The sequence below is a fragment of the Xiphias gladius genome, chromosome 5 (assembly GCF_016859285.1).
Source record: "Xiphias gladius isolate SHS-SW01 ecotype Sanya breed wild chromosome 5, ASM1685928v1, whole genome shotgun sequence".
NCBI classification, from domain to species: Eukaryota; Metazoa; Chordata; class Actinopteri; order Istiophoriformes; family Xiphiidae; genus Xiphias; species Xiphias gladius.
In genome coordinates this window covers 11,569,781-11,588,401 of record NC_053404.1, presented here as the reverse complement: position 1 = coordinate 11,588,401, position 18,621 = coordinate 11,569,781, and the positions used below count along the sequence as shown (strand labels likewise).

At 37.1% G+C, this 18,621-nt stretch overlaps 3 protein-coding genes across 4 annotated transcripts in view; all 3 read left to right on the top strand.

Annotated features, from left to right (window-relative positions):
- Nucleotides 1–2,177, top strand: part of neto1l (neuropilin (NRP) and tolloid (TLL)-like 1, like) — a 74,871-nt gene extending 72,694 nt beyond the window's left edge. Inside the window, exon 11 of the mRNA XM_040126491.1 lies at nt 1,482–2,177. Coding sequence (XP_039982425.1) covers nt 1,482–1,527 — 46 coding nt within the window. The 3' untranslated portion in view covers nt 1,528–2,177. The remainder of the gene's footprint in view (nt 1–1,481) is intronic.
- Nucleotides 2,178–3,260: 1,083 nt separating this feature from the next.
- Nucleotides 3,261–6,428, top strand: timm21 (translocase of inner mitochondrial membrane 21). The gene is made up of 6 exons (XM_040126492.1): nt 3,261–3,850; nt 4,104–4,166; nt 4,276–4,373; nt 4,534–4,607; nt 4,907–5,012; nt 5,963–6,428. Exons 1-6 carry the CDS (start codon nt 3,523–3,525, stop codon nt 6,053–6,055), a joined length of 762 nt encoding a protein of 253 aa, XP_039982426.1. The 5' UTR covers nt 3,261–3,522; the 3' UTR covers nt 6,056–6,428.
- Nucleotides 6,429–7,434: 1,006 nt separating this feature from the next.
- On the top strand, nt 7,435–17,402 carry si:dkey-118j18.2. Of its 2 annotated transcripts, none has more exons than XM_040126494.1 (5): nt 7,435–7,734; nt 8,217–8,315; nt 8,448–8,607; nt 13,261–13,393; nt 16,498–17,402. In XM_040126494.1, the coding sequence occupies exons 2-5, from the start codon at nt 8,296–8,298 to the stop codon at nt 16,716–16,718; spliced, it is 534 nt and encodes a 177-aa protein (XP_039982428.1). In that variant the 5' UTR covers nt 7,435–7,734; nt 8,217–8,295; the 3' UTR covers nt 16,719–17,402. The 2 variants fall into 2 exon arrangements, with proteins under 2 accessions (XP_039982428.1, XP_039982427.1); XM_040126493.1 differs by having other exon boundaries at nt 7,439–7,951.
- Nucleotides 17,403–18,621: the final 1,219 nt, after the last annotated feature.

The following is an 18,621-nucleotide window of genomic DNA, read 5'->3' as shown; positions in this document are numbered from 1 at the left end:
GGAAAAACCAGAAGCAGTTTAATTTGAATAACTATTCAAGGTCCAGTTGTATGGCTGGTGCATGCTTATTTTATATCCATTAAAACAATTAACATACTTAAAATACAATATGAAAGGCCCCCATCCACTAATACATAAGTCATATGGGCATAAGAAGTGATTAAAAAAAGCATCTTTAAAATTTATTTATTATGCTAATAAATATCACCATTTTCATTTTAACTCAAACTCCCTTTTAAATACGTGGACTAACTTTTTGACAAGCAGCTTTATTTTGGCAAAGAAGACTTTTTTGTTCCTTGTTGTTTTTTTGGCAAACTTCAAGTCTTTACTTCCAGTCTGTTTGTCATCTAACTCTCTTCTACTGTAAGAGCTTAACATCTTTGTATTAAAACAGACTTTTATACTAGGGCAAATTGAAAGGATGACAGTTTTGACAGTTACTCAAATTAACTTTCAGGCCTGATTTTATTGATGCTTTGTAAAATAACTAACAATAAAGCTTCAACTTTTTTCTTTGTTTCATTGGCTTTTGGTCAGTAGTTTCTCTGTCCCTTTAGTGTGTCCTCAAACTATCAGCACACGCTATCCACCTCTCAGAATAATATATTTAGATGTTGGTCTATTTGTTGTGGCTGATTTGCTGTAGGAGGATTTGTTTCGCCAAACAGGATGATAAAGTGAATCCTAGACGGTTCAAATAACCCCAGGTAATCACAGGTATCTGACAGACAACTTAATTGAGGTTTTTTTGTTTGTCCTAATGAGATGTCCTTAATTAGCTTAACTCTCAATAGGAAAAAGTAAAAAAAAACCTGCATTATGTTAAAAGTTAGAAAAGTTCATCAGCTCTGAGCAAAATGACATAAACACATACAATTCACACACACTTGCATATGGTCTTTTTTCTTATGCTCTTCCATTGTCCAAACACCTATATTTTCTTCTTGCTGTGGCAGCGTTATAGTATTTTCCATTATGTGTACATTATTTTCTGTATTCATTGTAATAATGTGTTCTTTACATCCATGCATTCCCCTTTCTTTTCCTTCCATTTAAACGCAGTCATACACAGACTCATGTTCCTGCAGATACTGAATTTTTTTCTTTTCTATAAAAACATTGTTGCTCTGTGTTTTATCTCTCTGTTTCCCTACTGTGTCACCTCTGTTAGATATTAAAAAAATATTCAAAACTCATGCACACACATTTACTCCTTTTTCTCTGACTCTGTGTTTTTCACTCTCTCTTATAGACACACACACACACACACACACACACACACACACACACACACACACACACACACACACACACACAAACACACTCACAAATCCTCTGCCAGTGTATAGATGGAGGAAGACACCTCAGTAATTAAGTAAGTCTGAACCAATTCGATCACAAGCAGCCCAGGTAGCAGATGGGTAAAGTGTAGAGCACAGAAGAGACTTCAAGTAATAAGTGTTTTCATTTCTCTACAGATACATCAGACAGGTGCATCACTCCTCTACATCTTGCCAAGTTTGACAGCATTTGGAGCTAAGGTTTCTCTCCCTTGTGCAACTTGAGTGAACTGTTGCCCTGAGCAACTTTAGCAATGTAGTGTTGTGATGAGAAATTTTAAAAAAGGAAAAAAAAAAACAACACCAAAAGTTTTATGATGTATGCATCAAATTTTTCTTCTTTGCTTTGGACTGCCAAGGTGCATTTTCCCTACCTGTGCTCCACAACTGGCTGGAGTTGATGAGCCATGGAACACTGATAATTTAGGATACAGATTTTTTTTTGTTTTTGGAATAGAGTACCTTTAATGTAAAATTGTTCATGGAGGGGGAAAAAACAGAATCAGTTTTTTAAAGATAATTTTCATGTAACCATTAAAATATGAAATTGCCTCTTTCAGCTGCTGTATTTACATTATATTTCTTATTTTGATGTCATGTCTTTATAGTAGAGTATCAGGTTGTTTTTATATCTAAAGAATTACTGAAAGCCCTGTTGAGAAAACAAAAGAACAGGATGTAAGAAATAAAGTGATGTGAAATTTCATAAATGGGTGCAAACATACTGACCTATCAACTAACTTTTATTTATTCCATCTTTTACTGATGTCAGAACATTACTTATTTATATGTATTTCTGTCTTTCTCCTTTTCAAATTTCATTGGTGTTTTTTTTTTTAATCCATTTGCATATCTATGTGATAACACATTAAGGAAATGCTGGACAGAATGTTTTCAATAAAGTAATGTTTACTGATTTTATTGTGATGATTTATTTTGCCAGTTGTGTCTAATTTTCTATTCTATTCTGTTCAGGGTTTAAGATGCCATTGAGGATACTGAGGTCCATTCCTCAATATTTATGGGGGAATTAGTAGGTTTTAGCAACCTTGGAGAATGTATTTTTAACTATTACAGCTATTCAACAAAACATGATGTATATTTTATACGTTGATTCCAGTTTTTTTTTTTTTTTTTTTTACTAAGATTAGACTAGATTAAGGTATATTTATTGGAAATGTGTATTCTAACAGAATACATAAAATGTTAAAATCCAAGTACTTAAAGATGCTATATTAGAGATCATTATAATAACAATGGATGAAATGACTGTGTAATGTGAAAAGGGGGCTCATAGTGCCTACTTAGAATTATCACCCAGCTCTGCAGAGCCTTTCAGCTTTGTAGTGCTATATAGAATTTTGTAGCAAATTGTTTTGGTTTTGCAGCCTCCAACTTAACTGCTTTGGTTCACTGCTCTCATAGTGTCACTTGAGATAGCAGTAGGCAGCTATTTTCAGCAAAACAATCTCTGATAAACCCACGGTACGCTACCCAGCACCAGTGGACAGATACATTAAGCAGCAAAGTTAGCTAGTGAAGACAGGGTAACACTTAGCAGCTAAAGAGACAAATATTTTTATTAGACATTGATGGAGACCAAAAAGAGAGCTAAAAGGAGAGTGGATATTGGACTCAAATTCATCAGGTCATAGAAAGCTACCATTTATAAGAGAAAAAAATGCTTTCAGATCTGAAACTATTTTTGTGTTTGGTTCTTTAGTTTAAAAGCCTGAGTTTATATGGCTTTCACATCTGAACCTTTAACTAGCTATTAATAATACAATTAATGTATTCTTACCAGCCTATGAAGCTGTGCAGATTGGTTTCTGTAAATGTAACATTGTGACATTGTTGCATTTAGTTTTACGTTAAAAAACTCAGTCTCCCATGAATCCTTTGAACGATGAGTGACGACAGAAATATGCGCCTCAGGAATACATATACAACGATTGGTTCGGCACACACCACCCCTGTTGCATAATATGTTCGAGTAGATTATTTGTTAATGTTGTAAGTTGTGCATTCATGTCCTATAATAAGTCAGTTTTATATCGTTACTGGCTGCGGTAGGTTACCTTCTCAGCTTTAGCTAGCTGCTCACTGTGCTAAAGTATACACAAAGTTGCTGGCTGTGTTTGTAACATAGAGTTTAAGATAAACCACACAGGACATAATCATGGTTTATACACAGATACTGAAAGCCCTGCATCAAAATTTGCAGCAGACAGCGACACAGTACGCCGTGCAGACATGTAAACTCACGCAGGTTAGCTTGCTCATCCACACACACAGGACAGTGTCAACCGTATCCAGACTGACCTTCCACAGAAGAGTAGAGGCTCCTTCGCCTGTTCTGCCAACCCTGAGCTACTTCATTCAAACACAGAGACAGCGGGGTATTTCTCTCGACTTTAGGGCCCGAAATAAGAGTAGCCCCGAGGACAGAGACAAGTCAGTTGCCAGGTATCAAAGTGGGAGCCCAAAGCCTTCAGCTGCACAAAAAGGTACGCAAGACACTGATATACACTTGACTGTGTCCTCTCTGAATTTTTACTCTACTTTCAGGCTTTAACTTTATTTAATGAATAAAGCACCCAGTTGATAGCAAACAGTTTACAAGTCTGTTTTGATTGATTGACTTATCATTTCAGAACTACTGGTGCGATAATATTTCTCTAAGATAAATGTATTTTAGAGTTTCGTTGTTTGTCTTGGGCAAGAACTGTTATAAAACCTACCATCCTCAATCTTTTACAGTGAAGGAAGCTGGCAGAGACTTCACCTACTTGATTGTTATTCTCATTGGGCTTGGAGTGACAGGTGACTGAAACATTAAGATTTCATCTAATTCGCCATCACAAACAAGCAGATTTAGCACTTGATTTCAAGTCAAATAAAGTTCAAATGTTTTGTCCTGTCTGTGTCTCAGGTGGGCTGTTATATGTGGTGTTCCAGGAGTTGTTCTCTTCCTCCAGCCCAAATAAAATCTATGGGAAAGCCTTCGAAAAAGTCAAGTCACACCCAGAAGTAAGAATGAGATCACTGACTGCTGAACAGTATCACCCTCATAAACTATTCAGTACAGTGTACAACCATATATTGTAGATCGATACACAGAATTCATAGAGTTTTTGGGACATCATACTGTATGCACTGTGGATACCTCATATTTTTGTTGAAAATTTAGGTGATTGGTGCATTTGGGGAGCCACTCAAATGTTATGGTGAGACCACCCGTCGAGGAAGGAGGCAGCAAGTCAGGTAGGAATTTATTTACAATGGCTATTGATTAGAAAGCAAATGTCCAAACAAGCTGTTGATTATTAGTATTTGAGGGAAGATTAAAGTTGCACATTTCTGTCAAGTTATTGTCTGACTCTTCTCATATGCTTGTTTTAATACTTTATGTCAGTAAATAAATATTTAAAACAAAGAAGCCCTCTTATATTATGGATGTGAATTTTTGAGAAGTTGTACTGTCCTTAGGTAAATATCTGTGTGGTTGTAATACTGAGGTATTATCTTCCCTGTGTGTGTGGGTGTGTTTGTTTCAACCTTAGTCACTTGGAGTACGTGAAGGACGGACTGAAGCATATGAGACTTAAGTTTTACATTGAAGGCTCAGAGCCAGGCCTCAAAGGAACTGTACATTCAGAGTCAAAGGAGGTTGGTATTTTTCTAATTCTTTGTTCAAAGAACTGCAGTGTACTAATGACAATTTAAAAAAAAATGGATTCAGACTGCCAGGGTTGCATACGTCACGTATCTAAGGAACTAAGGAACCAATCCCATCAACTTAGTGGGGCATTCCGTAGTGTTTAGCCATAGCATACAGCATATAGCATATAGCATTATGCTACAGTGAAACTACACCTGTTTTCTCTGAGGAGAAGACAGGTGTAGCTAATTATTGGTATTTTGCAAGCTACGATAGCTAAGGTAGCTAATTCAGAGCTGGCAATCGGGACCAAGGTTTATGTAACATTAGCAACACATTATTAGCTGTTTGATAACGTTGTCAAGCCGAAGGCTCATGTTATCTATTACCATTAAGTTTCTAACACTAGAGAACTATACATAAAATACATTACCATTCTCATACATCAACTTGTAGGCAACCCTTTACAAGTCGCTCTGCTTCTTCTTCTTCATCTTCGGAGTAAGTTTCCGGTTCGAACATGTATGCCTGAATTACTCCTATATTACCCGGTGCCATTGTGTAGCGTACAGTAGCTAGCAAAACAGAAAACAAGCTGAGGTTTGTGTGTTTGATGAGCAGAGTAGTAGCTGAAAGCAAGCAGCTGAGGGGTGGATGGAGTTAGAGGTGGGGCTAATTTGAATTCTTAATGAGACAAAGTTGAAGAGATACATCCAAGCCATTTTAAGGCCATGAATGGATTTTTTTCCATGGAAAAAACTTCTAAATGTGTAATTTTTAGGAACAGAAACTAGATTTTAGGGGTTTAATTAATTCCACGATAGGAACTTTAAAAATTATACATTTGAAGTCCAAGTTAAAATTCATGTATTTTCCCGTGTGAGTTTTTACTGATATCCACCAAGTTGAGATACTGTTTTATCATAAAAAAGACAAATAACTTACTCTTATTTTACAGAATAATGAAACTGGAAAATATGAGTTCCGTTACATATTTGTGGATATAGACACCTACCCAAGACGGACCATCATTGTGGAAGATAACCGATAAGAAAGATGATGGACTCAGAAGTGATACTTCACTGAAAAAATGTGAATACTGTGTTTCTATAAGGCAAGGTTGTGTTATTGGATAAATAGCTAAGGATGTAGACTGTAATTTACTATTTAAAGTTGTCATGCATTAACAATTATGGCTGATTTAAATTTTGTTACAATGATGTACTCGTCAGCAATTGGTGAGGAGATTTGCAAAGCAGATAATAACAGATAATTTTTTGGCTTTGGTTTTTTTTTTTGACTGAAACAATAGGATAGGAATCTTGAAATAATGTGTAATCAAAGATGCTTTTCGTAATAAAAATGTTTGTCTGTTATTTGCACAAGAATACACATACAATTAAAATATCAGTGCTTTATTATTATGTTGGGTTGAAACTATGCATGTCACTATGATTGTTCTTATAGCTTTATTGAATTGTTTGTATGGTTTAATTGAGGCATTGGCAAATAACAAACATTTTTAACCAAAAAAAGTCTTGTTTAAAATACAACGACAAGTCTTTTACATTTTCAAGACCTTGGAAATGTTACACATTTCTTTTTTTCTGTTTAGAAATTTTCTCAGTCACGTGCACATTTTGTATAGTCTGATAGCTCTGTTTTTTTTTTAAATTTGCATGTTTGTTTTAGTATTTATTTATTGTATAATTCTGCGTTTGGTTGCTTTTTAGAAATGGTAGATTGCATTATAAAACAATGACCACTAGGTGGGGGAAAAGAATCAGCAGATCGAACAACCTGATACGAACGTTTATATTGTTTTATAATTTCTCATTCATTTAGATCTTCATATGTATTTGAATGGGTGTTTTGAATCGTTTTTCAATAGAATTTGGAAGGTATCAGGGGAAAGCAGACTTTGAAGACTCTGCCTTAACTGAGCATTTGATTTTAAACAACGAACACCCAGGTTACTCTTGGAGTAGTATCGCTTCTTCATAAAGATGTTTATTCATGTTTTTCATACGTTGATATTTTACATGTATAATATTGTGACGTTTTATTTTATGCACATATTTGGTCCCATTATTACCCTTTTGTCCAACGAATGCTATGCTACCTTCCCCCACCCTCGGAAATATAAAAATTTATGATGGACATCAATTATACGCCCCAGTAATAACGCAGAAAAATTACTTTTTTTTATTACTTGTGTCAACCTGCTGCTGAAATGTGGTCTTCGGACTGGCAGACAACTTTATTACTATTTAGAATATTTTCACAGTTGTAATTTTTGCGGTATTTTCCATCTAGGAACGATATTTTCTTTAATAATTAAAACATCAACTCTGAATCTACTTGACAAAGGGAATTCGTTGCCATTATCTTATGGCATCATAAACTAGCTCCGTGATGCATACAACGGTCACTAAAGTGCCATTTCGTTATACAATTCCTGACAGCAACAACAGCACTTGAACGTAAAAACATCAGATGAATTGTAACGATTCTGTTGACGGGGGCAGTTTTCAGGAAGCACCGGAGGCGACAATCCTGTGGACGCCGCCCACTGTGAAACCAAAGGCATCACTGAACGTTCAGGATGTGCGAAGTCAGTAAACGCTAGGGAAAGTCTCTCAAGACTAGTGTATTTATTTCTTCAGTGTTGAGTTAACGAGCAGCTTTCCGAGTAAATAGTTAGAGGCCTTTTTATATAATACCAAAAAGGTATGTTCATAAAGCAGGTCAGTTTTTGTTGTTTTGTTCGCCGCTTGGGTAAATAGAGTAGCGGCGGTTGTTGTTGTGGCCTGCTACAGGATAGCCTAGCTAAACTAGCGGTAGCCTCAGCTGGTTTGTGGATCTCTACTCACATCACAAACCAGAAGCGAAAAGGGAAATATCACACATTGCTAGCTAACTCAGAAAGCCGAAGTGTCGTTATAAAGTAAGTTCAAAATCCTTCAAGTGCTTGCTTTTAGCGAGGTTAGATAGCTAAGTTACTGATCGAGTCGTCGTGCTAAACTAATCATCTGTTGTAAGTTATGGAAAGCCCTCTACGTTTAAGTTAACCTAGCTCTATTGTTTAGATGCTCGAAACTTCTGGTTTTATAAACGTGAACGTATAATAATATATAATAATGTAGGAAATTAACTAAGGAATGTAATGAATGTTGCCACTTTAAATTACTCAAAAATTTGACTGTTTTCAGGGCAAGTTGTGTTTTTGGTCAGGGATCAGCAAGTTATTCCTCGGCTATGAGAGCCTCTACTCAGTGACATTTCACAAAAATGGAGCTGTACTGGTACATGTGAGTACAACTTATGTAGTCACAGTTACATCTGTCTTTTTTTTGTAATAGGAATGGAGTTGAATATGGATGCATACGGCTGTCCACTCCTTTCCCATTCCCCATTTTGTATCCCTTTCCTCTCTCCTTCAGAGTTGTCATCATATTCATCATCATCAAGATATTCTTCTATGTGTGCTGGTACCGATCAAGACAGAGGCAACTGGCAGCATACCTGAGCAACCCACGCAATGCTCAGATAGTTATAGTTGGAGGAAGGGCCTACCTTCATCAGATGTGTGAGAGACAGAGTGTAAGTGCAGACCCCGACATATGCACAAACACTAGCCTGCCCTACACTTGAAACGCATAATCTAAATGTCCACTGCTGAAATGGTTTTGCGCTTCCAGGATATATCTTTATTATGGTCGAATCTAAGTATATAGGTGTATGGTAACAAAGAAAAACTCTTTTAAGTAGGCTGAGAGACTTGAGTACAGTACACTGAATAAGAAGACTGATTAAGAGAAAGTCAAATAAGGCCATAGTTGTGTTACATTTTTGCGGAGGAGTTGTTTGCTCTCTTGAGTGGGCATGTGGTTTTCAGTCAGTCGCTTTCACTTTGAATAGAATGACAAGATGGGCTACGTTTCAGTGACATACTGAGTAAGTTTGTGGAGATGCATTAATAGTTGCACAATTCTGGTTTGCATGTGTTTGTACGTTGACATTTTTCTTAGAAGTTTGTTAGACCTTGTTGACATCAGAGGTCTGGTGGGGAAGCTCACAGCTTTGACAGACCCTCAGTTGGAAGGAAACACTGTGTGTGTGAATGGAACCTTTTAAGCAAGTTTGTAAAATTTTAACCATGCATGTGAAATTTTTTGTACAAATACCAATAGTAAAGACACAGAAAGCAAGACAAGAGTAAACTGATTCACAGAAATCCTTGAAGGTCTTATTTCCCCACATTTAAAAATAACAAAATTTCAGTCACTGATATTTTCTGTGCTACACGCCATTTTTCTAATTGAAGTATTACTGTTACTATTTATTGTCCCATGAAAAATCCTAAAATAGATGGGAGGAAAAGAATAGTCTCTTATGTTTCATTTTCTTGAAATTGTGAATAGTTTGTGCAGTTATCAGTGAAATAACCTTCATAGTTATCTTTCTTTTTCATTTGTAGCGTCTTAAATTTTGCTGAAACTATGGTAAAAGAATGATGAAAATATGCTATTCATACATATTTTGAAACAAAAATGCAGGCTTCTCTTTTATTGTTCCCTTCAAGTGCTAGTTGAATGTGGTTTTATTTTTGCTGATGTTTTCAGAGATATGTCTAGAATAGTAATGCCTTTCCTCAACATTAGTTTGTATGGAGTCTTTTCTGTGGTGCCACAGGTTTCGACAGTCATCATGTTCATGCTTTTTTCAGGGGCTTTCTGCTTTACTGCCTCTCTAAAACACTTGGAAGCAATCTACATGATTCAGAACCTTCCCAAAACATGCTATGTAAATCATATAAAACAAGTTTCTCTGACGTTTTTCGAACTCTCTTCTAATTCTTGCCCACTTCTTCGTAGTTTTTGCAAAAGATGTTGTATGAATGACAAAGATATCAAGACATCTTTCTAAGTAACTGATTAATATAAATGCAAGTCTGCATCAAAAGTTAATTTAGTCAATTCCTGTTAATCTTGACACTGCTCCAGCTTTTCACTTTTTTTTTTTTTTTTAATACTTATTATTCTCTTTCTTCTTCCATACTATTTTTTGGATCATTCCTACTCACATCTTTGCTGATAGAAACATCATTCTAATTTTCACATACTGTGTAAAGAATATGTGTGTAATGGGGGCTATTACTTTTCATGATATTTGTTAGTTATTGAGCTATAAATATTTTACTGTGATAATTTTTTGAATGCCTGTCTATGGGAGTGCGCATATATTCATCAAAATCTCAAATATAATACGTGCTTAAGGAATCATACCTGGTACACAGGTGCCCCATGGAGATATCCTCAACATAGTAAAGCATGTACTTAATAGCACCACCATATGGTAGGTTATTAAGCATTTTGTGTTTTGGCTAATAACTCATGAACAGTTGGGACTGAAAGAAATATTTTTATAAAGCTGATTCGACTGATGTAGGCTACACCCAATTGCACTTATAAAAATATTCTGCCATTGTGGAATTTTTGGTTAAACCAATTTTTTTGCCTCTAGTGGCACACATTTCATTAGTCTTCACCAAATTTGGTACATACCGTATTTAGATGATCCCAAACAAAACTTATGAGATAGTTGTATGATATTGTTCACTGTTTTTCTGAAATCCGTTATCAAAATTTTGAAGATTTAGCCAGATGCACTTAACAGAACATAACTCTTTAACACAGAATTCAGCTGCATCCACCTTTTTCCCAAAGTTGGACATACAGCCTAATTGCAACATTTGATGCAGTTCTACCCAGAGGGGGTGCTGAGTAACAAATTCTCCAAAAACTCTCCATGAGCATGTGCATGACAAAAAAAGGAATGGCACTAATAGCTTCACCTAATAATTTATGAACCGTGAGATGCAGAATAACCATATTTGGGAGACGTCCTCATTGGCTGTGTATTTAACAAATAGAAGTGGGGTGCCAATGGTGTATGTTATGACCCTCAACATTTATCTAAGACAAACATTATTTTTGCCTTTAATGCTATCATTACTTACAAGATAAAAAAATGTACCTATTTCTCTTGTACTTACTGTGAAAATGCAATATATGTTTTGACAATTTACAGGACTTTGGTTAATGTACACATCAATCACCAGAAGCAACAGCAGCAGATGCAGCAATCACGCATTTTCTTGAGAAAATGCAAGTATTCGACTTTTTAATTGTGTTACATGTAAGAGGCATTGACAATTATATTTTTTAGCTTTGTTTGGAATATTTGTGCCACAGGAAATGCCAGAGATGTTTAAAAAATAATGATATGGTTGGAAGTAGAGAGATGCCTGAGTTTTTGGCCTTGGGTTTCCCCAGACCAGTTATGGCATCTTGTGTGCTATTGTGTGTGAATTGTTTGATCTTAGAGGACGTCCAGTCCAGCTTAAGATTGCCATTCTTGGTGTCTTATCAGTCATAAATAGGTATACTGGCTAGTTTCATGTCCATGTCCGTCTTTCTCATTTGGCTTCTTTTACCTCTTAGCCTCCACCAGGTCGTAGTTGGTCCTTGTCCTGCAACTGTTCTGTTTGCTCCCACGTTCTCTCCTGCAGCCTTCTCTTTTCTCCTTCTCCATTTTTTTTTGCTCCTTTTCTGCCATCCCTGGTGTATAATGTTCCCTGTTTATATTTGAATGGAATGTGCAGCAGGGAGGTCCCACAGTCATCCATAACCTGGCACCCTGAAAGTTTTCTGGAGAGAGGCCAAGACGACTCGAGTCCCGGGCTTAAATGAATCAAACATAGTGGGGAAAATAGTCTTGATGTAGTACCACTAACTAAGCCTCACATTCTTATTCATGGCTACCTGAAAAGACAAAGGGAACCCAGAAGAGCTATAGGTTAAAACTTTTGATACATGTAGGCCCTGGAGAGTGATGAGAGAGAGTGACATTTTATAGATTATAAGGCCTCGTCTTAATTAGTTTTGTTTGTTTATTTCTACAGAAAAAAGATGTTCATGTATTGTAATGCGGTGGTTCCTAATACCCAGGCCATGGGCTGGTACTGGGCCATGGAAGATTTGCTACCTGGCCAAGAGGATCTAACATGATTTGGCAAAAACATGTCACAACAGTTATTTAACTTTATAGACTAATTAAATATAGGTTAATTGTGTGCTTATTACCTTGAACTCTGCATGGTCTGTCTGTGATGCATCTTTCCTCATCGTTCCTTATGATATCCACAACAGTTATTTAACTTTATAGACTAATTAAATATAGGTTAATTGTGTGCTTATTACCTTGAACTCTGCATGGTCTGTCTGTGATGCATCTTTCCTCATCGTTCCTTATGATATCCACAACAACAGGATGGCAGTTTTGAACTAATTAAGAAATCAGTCTGCAAGGTCATCAGTCTATCATCCCTTAACTCTCTGCTCAATCTGCATGTGCCTTCTTCCCGTTACCATTGCAATTAGTTGGCTAACAAGAGTAAAAGGGATTGAGAGCTTCTTCAGAGTAGTTAGTGGAGATAAAAGATCTAACACGTGTTGTCATACTAGCCTAGCCCCTCTAATGGGTTAGCTGATTAAAAACTGACTGTGACAGGTTACTCTGGCTGCTCAGCTTTTGTCAGACTCAATTTCAGCCTTAATGTAAAGAAAAATAGAAATTAAAAATGTATCTTGGAAAACCATAAACATAGTATCATAGCCTAATGTATTGTATACAACCAATGCCTATTTATGTGATTAACTGTCAGATGTGTCGCTCCTGCATTTTGCATAAACAACTTTATGGGGGGGTTTAAATGGTTCAACAGGTCTGGGGTGAAAATGTTACATGCTGGTCAGCCCTGTGTTGGAAAACATATTAAACAGAGAAAAGAGGTAGAAGATAGGAAGTATCTCTTTGCTTTTCTAAGAATATTGCCTTACTATTTGTTTAGTGATGTTTGTACTTCAGTATGCTTGTCAATCTTGGCCTGAAGCAAAGCGTTTAAAGGGAGGCTCACTGGAGGAGCAGATGTTTAAATCCAATATTACCATAACCAGCAGCACTGTCCTCTCCAGAGGTGTATACAATAAAACAAGCCCAGTTAGTATCCCAGTAGTGCTAGCAGTGTTGACATACATGCTTTAGCTTATAGATCTGACTGTGTAAGCTGCCTCTTTTCGTGTGTGTGGGCATAGTGCATGTCTGTGTGTATATGCATCCACTTGTGTACTTATGTATACTTTTGCATTTCTGTGTTTATCATTAACTCTCTGTGTTTCCTTCCCTCTACAGCAAACATCTGTCTGGCCTAGTTGGTATGGTGTTCAGGATGACCTGTCAATAGAGGAGCCGTCCACAGCCCTGCCACCAGCCACATCCTTCTCCCACCTTGACATGCCACCACCATATGAGGCAGTCTCTGGAGGTAGCACACACACAGTTAAAACACTGTAGTACACACAGTATTTTACTATGCATATGGTGCTTGCTCATTCATCGAGCTGATGAAAGTTGAGCCAGAAAGACTTCTTCATTCTTATTGTTTCCCTTCTATTTCTTAATCCATAACTCTCTGTAAGCCGCAGCTCTTGGCTGCGATCCACTCATGTATTTTCTTTCAGTTGCAACTTTAAAATGTAAAAGACATTTCCCTTCTGGTTCACAGCACCCAGTAAAGTAAAGCCAGATTTATGCTTGATGCCAGGGGTTAACAGGGTTTGATTAATGCCTAGGTTTTGATTAATGTTTTAGCATCTAAAACTGGTATATCATACATGATCGTGCCAGATCATGTTTACATTCTGCTCCGGCTTTTTCAGTCCCAATACTGATACTGATACATGGGTTTTGGTTATCGGCCGATACATATTACCTTTCTGATACCAGTCTTTAATTAATAAGCTGTATGCCTCAAGGTGTGGAAGAGACTGGGATCATTCTCTTATGTGTCATTGCTTACTTAACATTATAAAACAAAATGTAACAGATAAATATATAAAATTAACTGACATACATGTGGAAAACATCATTCTAATGATGAAGTACAGTGGAGGGAGCATCATGATTTGATCCTGCTTTGCTGCCTCTGGTCCTGGACAGCTCGCCATCATTGAAGGGAAAATGAACTCCCAAGTTTATCAAAGTGTCTTACAGGATAATGTCAGGGTATCTATTGGCCAGCTGAACCTATGTAGAAGTTGGGAGATACAGTGGGACAGTGACCCCAAACACTGAAATAAATCTACTACAGAATGACTTCAGACAAAAAAAACTCACCTTCTGGAGTGGCCCAGTCAAAGCCCAGAACTTAACCTAAAAGAGAGGCTGTGGAATGACCTCAAGAAAGTCGTTCACACCAGACATCCTAAGAATGTGTCTGAACTGAAGCAGTTCTGTGAGGAAGAATGGTCCAAAATCCTCCTGAAAGTTGTGGAGATCCGATCCGCAGCCACAGAAAGTACTTGTCTGAGGTCACTGCTGCCAAAAGAGATTCGACTAGTTATTAAATCCAAGGGTTCACTTTCTTTTTCCACCATCACTGTAAATGTTTAATGGTTGTGTTCAATAAAGACAAAAGAGATTATAATAGTTTGTGTGTTATTGGCTTAAGCAAATTGTTTTTGTTTGTACTTGTGACTTAGATGAAAATCAGATCACATTTCATGACCAATTAGTGCAGAAAACCATTTAATTCCAAAAGGTTTGCATATTTTTTCCTGCCACTGTATGTGAGTAGCAAAGACTGGCACAGTGGAAATTAATTTTTTTTCTCCTCTCTTTGTGGATTTTCGCACCGCTTCAGGTTGGAGTGTTGCTTGTGAACTTGTATGCATGGGGGTTTACCAGCACACTGCTGACGCACAACGTAGTATGCACACGTAGATGTAAACATAGAATAACAGAATTGAATAGAATAGATCAGCGCCATAGATCGGCCCTGTTGTCACAATGCCTGATCCAGCTGTTTGAACCTGTATCAGACTGATATCAGTATCGGATCATCACATCCCTACTACATTATTTTTATTCTCTTTTATGAACCAAGGCAGACTTTCCCTCCGTTGCTTGTAACACAGTGAAAATTCTGTATGGTTGCTGTTTTAACATAGGTTAATTTACTGTGATAGAGTGGAGGTCTCTGTGAGCAGAAGGTTTGCAGTGGACATGGCTTTGCTAGATGTGTGTTACTGAAAAGGAGAAGATATCTGAGCTGTTTTTCAATATGTCTCATGTTGTATTCACTCTGAACAATTTCTGCTGGCATCGGAAACTTGTAGGAAAAAACACAGAGCATTCCAAGCTGACCAATCACAGGTTTTGCTTTCCCCAAGCAGTATCTCCATTGCTGCCGTAGGCCGTTCATGTTGCTACATTTTTGAGGAGGCACATTCAAAGCTTCAGAGTCTACACACAAACTATTACTCCTTAACCCTTAACCACACAGAGGCCAATCCCTGATCAGAGTAAATTTTATTAATCCAGTTACCTACACATGTACTGCACAGGTTACCGCTCATAAAAAATCCAGCTACCACCTTCCTTAACACCACGAGCATCAAGACCCACTCAGAATCAGTGCTGTGATGGCAAGCCTCGAGATTTTTGTGCCTAACTGATTATAGGAGTCATTGCAAGAACTGGGAAACTAGCACCAGATGGAGTCTAAAGCACTATTCTAGAGTACAGAACTTATGTGAACTAGCGTTTCTGATTGAAATGTACTCAAACGTCTGTTTTTACCTGTACCAGAAAAAGCTAAGCTTGTAATGGATAAAACTATAGTCTATTTCCATTAAGAGGGACTCATGTACTCAGCACACTGCTGATGCTTTGGGAGCTGTCAGATCTTGACCACTTGCTCAGTTTATTCATTCTATGTTCTACATCTGATCTTTTTTTTCATATCACATACAGTTAGGTATGTAAGTATTTGGACAGTAACACAATTTTCTTAATTTTGCCTCTGTACACCACCACAGTGGATTTGAAATGAAGCCATCAATATGTGAAGTGAAGTCTAGATTTTCAGCTTTAATTCAAGGGGTTTAACAAAAATCTGTTTTTGTTACCATCTATTGTTGCTACAATAGATCTATTTTAATTGTGCTAATTGTTGAAGGTATTATACGCACTGTAGGTAGGTCTTGCAGCCTCATACTATTGTTTAAACCATTATTTCATAATGTGTCTGCGCTGACACAATTTTGCATGCCATCTTTATCAAACTGAAATTCTGTGACCGTTCAAAAATGACAAAATAAAAAAAATGTTGCACGTAAAACTAACTGGCAACGAGAAGAAGTTGCAAAAACATGCTGCAAGCGGTTTTTGAGGTGATTCCACTGCTCTGGGGTCAGTTTTCTTAGACAAAGTTTTTGTCAGAACTTGGGTGGATATATTTATTTGTTCTTCCTCACCATCTTTGGGTTTTAGATATTCTGACAGATTTTGATGTTGAAGCTTCTTGTCCCTTTTCTTTATATTTTTTTGACAGCTGAGTTACGCTTGACCTGTCTTCTTTTCTTTCAGATGATGATCTCAAGCCCCCTCCCTACAGTGAGTGTGCTAATCGTGATGAGGCCAACGCTCCTTGTCCCTCCCCTCACACTCCTCTCATTTCTGTTGGAGGAGACTCGACTATTGTAAATGAAGCCCCACCCCCCTACACACCATCTACCCCTACACAAGTCAGTCAACAGGAAGGCCCTGTAAGCCACAGTGAGTTCCAGTCCGAGAGCAGGTCCACTTAATCAATCCCTGATGCCAGTTTGCCTTTTCCATGCACTGCCTTTCTACATTCAACCTCAGTGTTGCCAGCCTAACTCTCATCAAATGAGAGTAGATGTTTATTTGGATGTGAGTGTGTGTGTGCTTGTGTGTATGCAGGTGTTAAGTGGTTTTTAGAACCAAGTTGTTTTTCTACTTTGTATTGTTTCAAAAAGTGGTAATCTGATGAGTTTTGCAGTAACAGATGACATCAGCAAGCCTGTGTGCCTCAGTCAGGACCGCAGAATTTGCCTCCCAGCTAGGATGAGGATAATACTCTTGACCTCTAAGCTCAAAGGGAATCAATGAGGTACAGATAAGCAGAGAGAGAGAGAGAGAGAGAGACTTTAAAGTGTGTTCTGTTTTTTTGTTTTTTTTTTTGTTTTTTTTAATAACGTTTTCCTCCTGTATGTCTGGGGCCACTTCCTTTCACAGATTAATTATTTTTAAAAGCATGATTGGGGAAATTAGGAGATGCTTGACAATCTTTAGTTCCTGCTACTTTGATACATATGTGGGAAATAACTTCATCTTTCTGTGTCTGTTTATAGACATTGTTCTCAACACAGTAATTAAATAACTGTCCTTGATGGAAAATTCATAGTGTTTAACTAGATTTTGGGACATCTACATGTGTATATTAAATAAATTGCTTCAACTTCTTCAAACTGTTATTGCTCTCAATGCTTCCTCAATGTTGCACATTTGTTATGTGCAGACAAAGTATGGTGATGAAGAACCATTTGGTAACAAATGCACCAATTGTCTTAAATAATGACCTCATTAGCATCACTGCTCTTGTTTAATATATCATGATGATAATACTGGGACATTAGGCAAATCAAGTGCCTATTACATCTGTGAATTGAAGTGAGTGAGGACAAGCAGAAAGAGGAACAAGTTTATGAAATAAATTAACACATTATGGCAGTAGATAAGAGATTGTTCTCTGTTGATTATCACCATTATGGCTGGGCTCTGTCTGTTTCTGCTCTACATTAGCAGCTATAAGCCAGGATGCAAGGTTCTGTGCAAACAGTATAAACATATATTTTGTTATGTCTGTGTCTAAAAAAAAAAAAAGTCATGGAATTCGATCTTCAGGAGTAAGGATAATGTTTGTTGCTCAGTCCCTAAACTCATATGACAACACATTTTATGTAGTTGTTGGCCTAGCTGGAAGATAATCAGAAGCCTGTACTAAGAAGCAGGATTTGTGGATTTGAGCACGACGGTGGTTCACTTCTTACTGGAGTAGATCGCTACAGTAACTTATCCTGCACACATACCCTGCTTCAGAGCAGGTTAACTTTGGAGGATCAGATCAAAACCTGTCAACAGCCCTATCACTGACCAGTCAAATGAAAAAAAAATTATATTTTTATAGATCAGACAATTTGAGGCTTCCTATTTGTCCACTCTGCTTTTAAAACATAGCTTTTAGTGTAATAAACATAGTTTATCACACTGAATAATTACATCATACCTATTCTAGCGTCATTTTTATTGCACAAAGATTCTTTCATTCCCGACACGAGTCCTGATGGTGTCAATGATTTTACACTCTTATTCTATGACTGCAGCTCAGAGTAACATCAGGAGACTTTTTGATGATAATTGGAAATTAAAAACTAAACACTCTAAAAATAATCCACAGACTGTAAAATATTTCTCAAAACTCAATTTACCTGCAGGTATCACTGTTTCTTCCCATATCATATTAAGTACTTTATTCATGGTTCTGATGTTGTTGCTTGTATTTAACAACTCCAGCTCTCTCACATGAACACTGATAGCCGGATAGGAAAACCCAGAGCTAACTGAGCCAGTTGATAACAAGCTTCCTGATACAGGTTTTCCAGGGCAGCCAATGTTAGGTTCAGTGAA

What these genes read in the sequence shown, in the direction of transcription:
- timm21 (XM_040126492.1), top strand. Translation starts at nt 3,523, where the DNA reads ATGGTTTATACACAGATACTGAAAGCCCTGCATCAAAATTTGCAGCAG. An exon ending in GCCTTCAGCTGCACAAAAAG is followed by an intron (nt 3,851 to 4,103) that starts GTACGCAAGACA and finishes AATCTTTTACAG; the next exon opens with TGAAGGAAGCTGGCAGAGAC. An exon ending in GGAAGGAGGCAGCAAGTCAG is followed by an intron (nt 4,608 to 4,906) that starts GTAGGAATTTAT and finishes TTTCAACCTTAG; the next exon opens with TCACTTGGAGTACGTGAAGG.
- si:dkey-118j18.2 (XM_040126494.1), top strand. Translation starts at nt 8,296, where the DNA reads ATGGAGCTGTACTGGTACAT. An exon ending in ATGGAGCTGTACTGGTACAT is followed by an intron (nt 8,316 to 8,447) that starts GTGAGTACAACT and finishes TCTCTCCTTCAG; the next exon opens with AGTTGTCATCATATTCATCA. An exon ending in AGATGTGTGAGAGACAGAGT is followed by an intron (nt 8,608 to 13,260) that starts GTAAGTGCAGAC and finishes TTCCCTCTACAG; the next exon opens with CAAACATCTGTCTGGCCTAG.